Source organism: Tarenaya hassleriana, unplaced genomic scaffold (genome assembly GCF_000463585.1).
Source record: "Tarenaya hassleriana unplaced genomic scaffold, ASM46358v1 Cleome28, whole genome shotgun sequence".
In the NCBI taxonomy this organism is placed as follows: Eukaryota; Viridiplantae; Streptophyta; class Magnoliopsida; order Brassicales; family Cleomaceae; genus Tarenaya; species Tarenaya hassleriana.
In genome coordinates this window covers 764,650-774,648 of record NW_010966021.1, presented here as the reverse complement: position 1 = coordinate 774,648, position 9,999 = coordinate 764,650, and the positions used below count along the sequence as shown (strand labels likewise).

General features: G+C 37.4%; 2 protein-coding genes across 2 annotated transcripts; both read left to right on the top strand.

The window, feature by feature from the left end:
- Positions 1 to 3,765: 3,765 nt before the first annotated feature.
- Positions 3,766 to 5,734, top strand: LOC104817810. Its single transcript, XM_010547133.2, has 5 exons — positions 3,766 to 3,922; positions 4,722 to 4,809; positions 4,972 to 5,085; positions 5,259 to 5,360; positions 5,452 to 5,734. Exons 1-5 carry the CDS (start codon positions 3,813 to 3,815, stop codon positions 5,494 to 5,496), a joined length of 459 nt encoding a protein of 152 aa, XP_010545435.1. The 5' UTR covers positions 3,766 to 3,812; the 3' UTR covers positions 5,497 to 5,734.
- Positions 5,735 to 5,881: 147 nt separating this feature from the next.
- Positions 5,882 to 8,823, top strand: LOC104817809 (tRNA (adenine(37)-N6)-methyltransferase). Its single transcript, XM_010547132.2, has 9 exons — positions 5,882 to 6,537; positions 6,624 to 6,745; positions 7,077 to 7,177; positions 7,397 to 7,592; positions 7,693 to 7,785; positions 7,896 to 7,955; positions 8,054 to 8,128; positions 8,235 to 8,315; positions 8,408 to 8,823. The coding sequence occupies exons 1-9, from the start codon at positions 6,393 to 6,395 to the stop codon at positions 8,714 to 8,716; spliced, it is 1,182 nt and encodes a 393-aa protein (XP_010545434.1). The 5' UTR covers positions 5,882 to 6,392; the 3' UTR covers positions 8,717 to 8,823.
- Positions 8,824 to 9,999: the final 1,176 nt, after the last annotated feature.

Here is a 9,999-nt window from a genome sequence, read left to right as displayed (position 1 = left end):
TTTCCCTTTTAAGACAATCGAGTTTGATTCAATGCAGACTGCGAAGCAGTCAACGCGCTTTCCCGACTGTTCATTCAGAGACTCTGTCTTTGTTCTGTCATTTTCTCTCCCTTTCTTCTTGTTTAGTAAGAAACCCACTACACAGACAGAGGTTCCCCTTTGAGTTTTGACTCCCCCCCCCCTCCCCCCATACTTTTTCTTCTGTTACAGAAAGATACTGATACAGAATACGTATATTATAACTGAGTTACAAAGTGAAAATGCAACGGAATTCGATTGTGGGGATTATTGTGCGAACCTTTTGAGAGAGAAGAATGGGAAGCTGTAGCACGAACTCCCATATTAGATGGACTGCCCATTTGCTTGTACTTAGGCTTTATATGATATTCTCACATAATATTCAAACATAGCCATAGCCCCACCCCCTTCGTGTATGTGTATGTATTTTGAGAGCGTCGCTTACATCTCTAGAATGTTTCATAAAGTTTTGTATTTCCGGAGAATAAAAGGGTAATTAATGATCTTTGTAAGAGAACAGCAAATAACATAAAAGACATAAAGGCATGCAATGCATCATGCAATACGTATAAAAGCTTGTAATCGTTACAACCTTTGCGATGTGACAATGCACTGCCAAGCTTACGTCTCTTTCTTTTGTTTTGTCTGCTTCCATCTGGGCTGTTTTCGTATTTTGACTATGCCATTACATGCCGTCTTATGTATTAATATATCTTTTTTTTCCCTTGTAAACGGAGGAAAAAAAAAGAGAGAAGTTTTGGAAGCTGAAAACCATTTGATTCGAGGAGGGCTTTTTAACGTTCTCGGCGTTTTTTTACTTAAACGCGTCAACGGTCGCAGTCCGAGTCAAGAATATTTTTGTCCTCACTTGTTGGCATCGTAATAATCATACACATTTGCCTGCAACGAGACGAAAACGAGTTCTTGAGCAATTAACAAATGGGTTTGTGGTTAAAGTTTTTAATTACATTTTTTTTGGATAACCAGTTATTTTATAGCAAGGGTCAGACTAATCCGGATATAGGGAGCCAGCCATGTTTAATTACATTTGGTTAGCAGATTAATTATTGAATGAATATAACATAATTTTTATAATCGATGATAGTGGGTTTGAGTAGTTGTTTTCTCACAGTTGGGGAAATGGTGTCTTAAAAGTTAACATAGCCAAATCAGACATGAGATTGCTTTTCAGCTTTCGTGTTCAACTTCATGAGTCTTGTCTCCTCAACTTACCGACCTGTCTCCAATCTTCCCTTCTGCTCTCCTGCGCGGGTCTTTAGGTTCGAATAAATTGTTTGTAGGGAGAAAGACATTTTACAGCACACACACACACTTTGTAAAATGTGGCTTTTTCGGGAGTTGGGGGTTGGACTTCTTGCCCGCTCACCTATCGCATGTCAGTTACGACTGATTTACCTCCCATACATGTGTTGCAGGCTCGTGCGTGTGGGCTTGGGTTTACTCGGTCAACGCGTCCGAAGGGTAGCAGCCGGGGTTCCCAATATATAAAAAAAAAATGTGGCTTTTTCCTACACGAATTTTTGATTTGACAAAAAACTATACCAAATTATCAAATATGCCAAATTGATATATGAACTACCCAATTTAACTGCAATTTTCTACACAATCCGAAAACGGTGTTAAGTGTCCGTTAACCGCTGATGTGGCACGCCACGTGGCGGATGACGTGGCACGTCACATATATTTTTGTCACATCAACATGTCACGTCAGATGTTTAAAAATAAATTTAAAAAAATCAGAAAAAAAATCGAAAAAATTTTAAAAATTAAAATTAAAATAAATAAACAACAAAAAAATACATATATATACATATATATTCATATCTATATATAAATACAAATATAAATATATATACTCCTACATAAATATATATATATATATATACAAAATAAAAAATATACACATATATATACAAACATCTATACAAATATATATACATATACATGCAAATAAATATATTTATATATATACACATACACATGTATAAATACATATACATATATATACATATGCATACATACATACATACAAAATAAAAAATCCATATATATACATACATATATATTCATATCCACATACACATACAAATATAAACATAAATACTCCTATATATATATATGTCTATATATATTAAATAAAAAATATACACATATATACATGCATTTATACAAATATATATGTATATACATACATACAAGATATTTATATATATACACATACATATATATATATAATACATATAGACGTATATATATATACATACGCATATATATACATACGTACATACATACATACAAAATAATATATATATATATATATCCACATACAAATACAAATATAAACATAAATACTCCTATATATATATAAAAAATAAAAATATACAAATATATATACATATATAGGAGTATATATGTTTATATTTGTATTTTTATATAGATATGAATATATATGTATTTTTTGCTTTTTATTTTTATTTTATTTGCAAGTTTTTTTGGATTTTTTTTAAATCTGTTTTTTTATTTTTTTTGTAAATTTTTTTTCGGATTTTTGTTTTTTGTTTTTTTAAAAAATATGACGTGGCATGCTGACATGACAAAATTTTCCATGTGGCTTGCCATGTCAGACGCCACGTGGCGTGCCACGTCATCGATTAACGGATATTTAACACCGTTTTTGAATTGTGTAAGAAATTGCAGTTAAATTGGGTAGTTCGTGTATCAATTTGACACATTTGATAATCTGGTGTAGTTTTTTGTCAAATTAAAAATTCGTGTAGAAAAAAGTCACATTTTACAAAATCTGCGTAGGAAAATGTCATTTTTTCTTGTCTTTAAAATTGAATTTGATACAATAATAATCAATTTTAATTTGAGACAATTTTTATAGAACCGAATAAATTGTTTTAAAATTGAATTTGATAAAATATCAAACAGAATACGCACAAATACCAAACCAAAACCCGAAATATATACTTCTATGAATTTATGCGTGAATACCAAATTTGAACTATCGTTTGATATTTATATAACAAAAATATTTCAGACCGAACCAAATCCTTTAACATTTAGTTTTAATTTGAGACAATTTTTATAAAACCAAATAAATCATTTCCGAAATAAAAACGACAAATATAAAACTGAACTCCAAAACGTCTATCCCTATTGCGGATTATATATCTTTTTTTTTATAACTTATTGCAGATTATATCTCAAATCGAAACTAACAGATTATATCTCTCACTCAAATGTTTTATGTAAAAGGAATTTTTTTTGGGTATTTTTGGCTAACCATTATGGAAATAATGAATTGGAGCCTTTCGGGGCTACGTCAGTCGGTTGGGATCGGTTGGGAGCATGAGATAACTCATTGAGGTCGGGTTTTCGAATCTTACCACCTCCCTTCCTCTGACCTGCTCGCCTGTCAGCCTATCATAATGGGGTTATTTACCTCCTACGCGTGTATTGCAGGTTCGTGCTCGTGGACTTGAGGTTTGATCCGCATGCGCCTAAGCCCAACTACGGCCCGAACGTTAGGCGTGCCTGGTGGCCAGATCTGGTGGGAACTGTTAGGTGCAGATGGTGGACAGTTCGTCTCCGTCGGGTAGGTAGTCCCGCTCCCAATGTATAAAAAAAAATAATAATGAATTGGAAAGCATTTGTTGTGGAGTGGAAAACGACGACGCATTAACGTTCTTATGTCATGGTCCTCGCTTCTCTCCGTACCGTACCAATAAAAAAACGGAGAGGAAGATACAATTACCATAGACGTGAATATGACGGTGTGCTCCTCGTCGTCTTCACCGCCCATATTCGCCCATGTCGGAGGAGCTCCACCAAGCAATCTCCATGGACGGTTTATGGTTCCTTCTTCTTCTTCTCTTGTGTAAGTCTCTCTCTACCTCTGTTTCTTATTGTTTCCTGGAAATTCGTCGACAATCTTAGAAAGAAATAGGATTTGGAATTAGTTACCATACCATGTTCTTCGGCGTTCTTAGTTCGTACGTATTCTCGAAGGTAATCTCCGATTCTTCGTCAAGATCGGCGTAATTTGTGTTCTTGCTCTTATTTGCTGTTGCAATTATCTTTCTGGGTTCGTAATCGTTCTCACGAATCAGACAGTTGCTGTATCGGCTAATGTCAGGGACTGGGGATTGGGGATTGTTACTATGAAAGACTTGTTCTTTTTTTTTTTTAATCCATTTTTTGTGGGTAAGATTCCATTAGAAATTCTCAAAATGGTAATTGATTTCTCTCCAGACCAGAGTCCTTTGAGTTTGAACGCAGTCTCAGCCCTCAGGTCGATGGGTTCCGACCTTTTGCTTTTCATTCTCTCTTCTGTCTCCTCCCTTTCTTCATTTCTTAATGACCTTTATTGGCGTCCTTCTGTATTATCTCAAAAGGGTACGAATTGATTATGAAATCTCAGGGAAGATTGGATAAAATGCTCAGTTTGTCTCGAAATCTTTACCATCTGGGAACATTCTCCAAAATTGGAACTTCTTATCATGTTTGGAACATGGTTATCTTCCACTTTATCAGCATTCGACATTGTTATTTTGAGATCTGATCATTGCATACAGGTCTGGTTAACTCGATGTTTTGTTGTCACCAGTACTCAGCTGAGTATTTATCTTTTCTATTGAATCCATCCAAATGATTTCTTTTTTGGGTCCGGTTCTCAGATGGGGACAAAGAAGACGCCTAGACACAAGCTTGGTGGTGGGAGGCATGACCAGGGGCGAACCCTTCCATGTCTTGGCTAATTCAAACGTATAACATCTGGTGACGCTTCTCATTGTGCAAATGATATGTTAAAATTTGAACATGGGGAGTAAAAATTTCTTAGTTTTGTCGGTGAAAATCTTGTGGATATGAAGATCTACCGAATTCATACGTGTAGTTTAGCATTCATCCACGGGTTTCTTCACGCAGGTCATTCCAGGAAAGGGAGGTTCGAGCAAAGAAGTGATTATGGTCGACCCTTTGGAGGCCAAGAGGTTAGCTTCTAAGCAAATGGAAGATATCAGAGTGAGGGAGAGGCTAAAGGTAAAAAAAACTTAGATTCTCTTTGTACTGTTAAATTTATAGCACTTCTTCTACATTGGTCCTTGGCTCTATAAATCAACCTCGGACTTTGCCTCATAGATGTGGTTCTGTAATATGGTATATATATACACACACACTCAATATGTATGCCGAATATCTCATCTGTTTGACAGAGAAGACGGCAAATAGAGGCGATAAATGGAGCATGGGCAATGATAGGATTAACGGGTGGACTTGTCGTCGAAGGCCAAACAGGGAAGGGTATTTTGGCTCAGGTATGATCACATTAGGTTTGTTTAAAGCTTTTGATCGGGACAGAGGGTTTGCATGGAGATTACCTTTGTTTTTTTTTTGGTCATGTTGAAGGTGGCTGGTTACTGGTCTTCCTTTTTCCATCTTTTCGTCGGATGAATCGACTGAGGAAGTGATCATCTGAGTTTGGACCTCACTCTTCCATGATTCTTGCCATTTCTTTGGAGTTCATGTGCCTTCTTCATCAATAGAAGGAAACCTCTGGCTCTGTGAGAAGTTTCTATCGGGCCTTTAAATAATGTAAGAAAGCCCATTTATTGATAAAATATACTTGTAAGGTTACATACACATGAATTGATGAAATATACTTATATGTAAAAAAACCTTTTTTTATTCATCATATATATTTAAAATAAATAATCTATTATCATCTCTGCTTAGCATGAATATTCGAATCCACTATATAGATATATTAAAAACTATTTAGAAAATAAAAAGCAAAAAAATATCTACACTTATTTTGACCGTTTTATCCCTAGCTGCTAACCTTACCTCTTCACCCGCCAAAACTAGTTGAGATATATTTACATATCTACCCTTACACAACCAACAAAATTACGCCCGTCACCACCAAACCAGTCAATCCATCCATCAAACCGCCCACGAAATGCTTCTCGGCAACAAATCACCGGTATTCCGGTCACCGGAATCTTCATCAAGCTCGAGCCTAGCAACCGTACGGTCACTATACGACGACAGCCGAGACTTGAATTGGGTTAGAAGAGGAACGACCGTGGCTTCGATCCATTCTTGAAACCCTGTCGGACCCAGCCACGCTCCGCTCATTATTCTCTGAAACGCATCGTCCTCAATGTCCAGCGATAATGAACCTCCTACCATTTTTCCGAATCTCTCCGACAATGAATCCGCGATTTTCCGGCTGAGAAGGCCGAAATCCACCGTCCGAAAAGCCACGGCCTCGTCAAGGAGACCTAATGGGCACCTTGACGTGACATAAGGCCCACATTCATTTTAACCATTGGGCTCAGGCCCACATGTGCGATCTCAAAGACCGCTTCCTCAGCCGCCGTCGCAGAGCGTCCGCCATGGCTTTCACGGTGTCCTCCCACAGATACACTACGGCGGCCTTGGCCTTGACAGTTTTCGCCGTCTCCGTCTCCGTATCCGTCGTCGTCTCGCGTACTCTCTCTCTCTCTCTCCTCTGTGCTGGCGAGTACTTGTACGATATTTTACTGGAAACTCATATTGTGTTGATTTCTCTTCAGGGTTTAGATGGAGAAGAAGGCATAGAAATTTGGAATCTAGGATTAGTGATCTTGAGAAATCTCTCGATTCCATTACCGAAAAATGTGCTTCTGAGAGACGAGGTCGTGTTAGGGCTCAGCAGGTCTTCTCCTTCTTTTTTTTTTTCTTCTGATTCTGATCCAAAGCTAATGGGAAGGAAACGAAGAGTTCAACAATTAAAAATCCGGTTGATTACTTCACTTATCAGGAAAAAAAAAATTCAAATTGAAGCGTTACTGTATGATTTCCCACATGGGTTTTCGATTTTTGCCCGAACTCAGACTTCTACTTCCGACATTTTTGTTCTGCTCAATACTCTGCTTTGATCTCCTAAATTCAGACATTGAGATTGACCCAAAAAGTTTGTGCCTTTATTATCATTTCTTTTTCAGGCTTTGGACTATAACAATGTTTAACGTGTTTTGTGATTTTAGGAATTACGGGAGGCTTTAGCACAAAACCAGCCTCATAATTTAAACAACGCTTCCTACCCGATGCGGCCAATTGGCACCATACAATCTTGCTTCTCCACGAGGTACTTCATGTGATCACGTTTGGGAAAGGGTAATGCCATTCTGAATGGCGGTTTCTGATTGTTACTGCTTTTGTGTAATGCTGTTGATATGGCTTAATCTTGTATTGGTCAAAGTAATAAACTTTCACATCGTCTTGGTCAGAATGATAGCTTGGTTTGATCAGAATGCCATTCTTGTTCAGAATACTGAACTTCAGTTATGGCTTCTCTGTTTTGGAGGAATGGGACACCCAGGCAGCCTTTGCTTGTTTCTCTAGCGAGGGCGTGCTTGACATTTGATCCGGCATTGGTTCCTCCTGCATCTCTTGAGGGTCTCGGCGAGTATTCTTATTGCTGGGTCATATACGTCTTTCATCTCAACACCGATATTGAGAAGCTATGGAGAAAACCATCTCAATCAAAGCTAAAAGCAAAGGTATCCACCACATTTCCAAAGTCTTCACCTTTTAGAGTCTGCTCATCAGAATCCCGGTCTGGAGGTTCTTTACAAGGTTATGGCTTTCTCGTCAACTCAGGTGAGAGTACCGAGACTGAAAGGCGGACGGATGGGACTCTTTGCTACTCGTTCTCCTCACCGTCCTTGCCCAATAGGTCTCACTGTCGCTAAGGTATCCTCCGACCATGATTTGTTTCTCCAGAGGTATACGATACAAGGGCATTGAACATGGTGCCATGGAACGTAAGGCAAGTAAAAAAAAAGCGGATTTTTTGAATGTAGGTGGAGGCAATCCAAGGGCATATGATGCTGCTCTCTGGTGTGGATCTTGTGGACGGGACTGTAAGTCTACCTGCCCTTTGCATGTTTTATTCTCTATGGGTTTTTTTTCTTCTTCTGAAATGATTGTATCTTCGTTTGTTTATAACTACTGTGAATAGCCGGTGCTTGACATCAAGCCTTACTTACCGTACTCTGACAGCATTGAAGGAGCCAGAGTGCCAGAATGGGTAAAGGTATGAACTTTATAAAGGTACTGACTTCCTGAGTGGATCATCTCTACAACTCAAGCTTTCATCGTTAGATTCTTATAAATTTTGATCCCAAAATTATTTTTCACAGGAGGATAGTTCATTGGCTGTGGCCTCTGTTAGTTTCTCGGACACATTCTCTTCCTCTATCGCCAATTGCTGGAAAGTGATAGTGAGTATATCTTTTAGTAGCTATTCAAACACCATCCTCTTGTCCGATCAGAACATGAGAAGAGTGTACGCGTTTCTTTTTTTATATATCAGGAAAAGAACTCTCTGTACGCATCGATAGACGAGTTCAAGAGCTTGATCGAGCAGGTCCTGTCTTGGGACATACGATCAGTGTCCCAACGGATCAAACCACAGTTCCCGGAGAACGGAACCGACAATTTTGCATCAGGGCGTGATGGAGACGTCGTTTATCACTTGGCTCTGGAGGGACTGGACGTGTCTTACTCGATAGATTCTGACAGTAACATAGTCGTGGAAGATGTTTCTGTTCCAAATAACTTGGGAGATGGTAAGAGGAGAGAAGGCTGCATTAGCTACAATAAATGGCGACCGCATCTCTAGCAGATGAATTTCTGTGTTGTTTGTTCTTTATGGAACTCATACTGTTGTATGATGAGATCGTGATTCCTTTGGGAAAAAAAAAATGAGAAATATGTTTTTTTCTACCACACTGTTTCTAATCGTCATATATGTGTGTATATATATATACATACACATACACACGATTCTGTGTTTGAGTCTCATTGTGTTTTTTTTTTTTTTTGGGAAAGAAAAATGAAAGGCAGTTGATTGATTGTTCAGATGTGTAAGTAAAGCAATTGGGAAAGGCCCACGAGGGCCCAAGCCAGGGTTTACGACGAAAACGACGTCTCTGTCCAAATTAAACGATGGTGGGCTACTATTGGTTGGTTGTTGGGCCCATCATGGGCTGGCCCACTCCGACAGCCGTCACATTCACCTCTCTTCTTCGTGTATTCTCTTCTCTCTCTCTATACATACATATAATATATATATATATATATATATATATTTCTGCGTACTGAGTCAGCTTCCACATGAATCATATCTTACCTATAAAATAGATGGCAAATATGTCAATATTGGTCCGTTTTGTATTTTAATTCCTTGTTTTTTCTTACTGTCGTGGTATTCTTTCAGCATATACCCTGTTATCCCTAGGGAGATGATCCCTCTCAATAGATAAACAAAAATATGATATTTATATATATATATATAACAATGGTATTATAATATATATATATATATATATGTACGTGTAACGTGTATATATGTTTCTAATTTGGATTAGAGTCGCGAGGTTAGTGTGGTAGGGGGGAGAGAGAGAGGTGAATCTGGAATCGATACGAAAGTAAACGCTCCACCCACCTATGTATTTAGGGTTTCTGATACTTATTTATCATCTGTCAGGTGGAAACTTAAATGTCATTTGAGCGTATAGATAGTATGATCTATTTTTCCATTTAATTCCTTTATGTGAAAAAATAGAGTAAATGAAGTTCCTAAGGTTAAATTAAAGATAATATCATTGCGGTGTTAGTCAAGTGGATGAATATCAACCCATAAAACTATGGGAGAAACATATCATGAAAGTCTTTAAGAATTGAATTATTTGTCCACGGACCTTACAATTAAAACGATATACACTTGTAGAATCTTAGAATTTGTAAGAAAATTCATCAAATTGAAACGAACCAACCTAAATTTCGATTTAGGATACCCATATAATTAAAAAAAAAAAATTGTTCTCACACGTTAACAATAATGAAACATTAAAAATTAAAATTAAAACTATATGGTACATACTCAAGACCGGTATTTTTCAA

Coding starts and splice junctions, on each gene's coding strand:
- LOC104817810 (XM_010547133.2), top strand. CDS start 3,813: ATGACGGTGTGCTCCTCGTCGTCTTCACCGCCCATATTCGCCCATGTC. Junction 3,923..4,721: donor CCTTCTTCTTCTTCTCTTGT/GTAAGTCTCTCT, acceptor TCCGGTTCTCAG/ATGGGGACAAAGAAGACGCC. Junction 4,810..4,971: donor ATGTCTTGGCTAATTCAAAC/GTATAACATCTG, acceptor TTCTTCACGCAG/GTCATTCCAGGAAAGGGAGG.
- LOC104817809 (XM_010547132.2), top strand. CDS start 6,393: ATGTGCGATCTCAAAGACCGCTTCCTCAGCCGCCGTCGCAGAGCGTCC. Junction 7,593..7,692: donor AATCAAAGCTAAAAGCAAAG/GTATCCACCACA, acceptor TCGTCAACTCAG/GTGAGAGTACCGAGACTGAA. Junction 8,316..8,407: donor CCAATTGCTGGAAAGTGATA/GTGAGTATATCT, acceptor TTTATATATCAG/GAAAAGAACTCTCTGTACGC.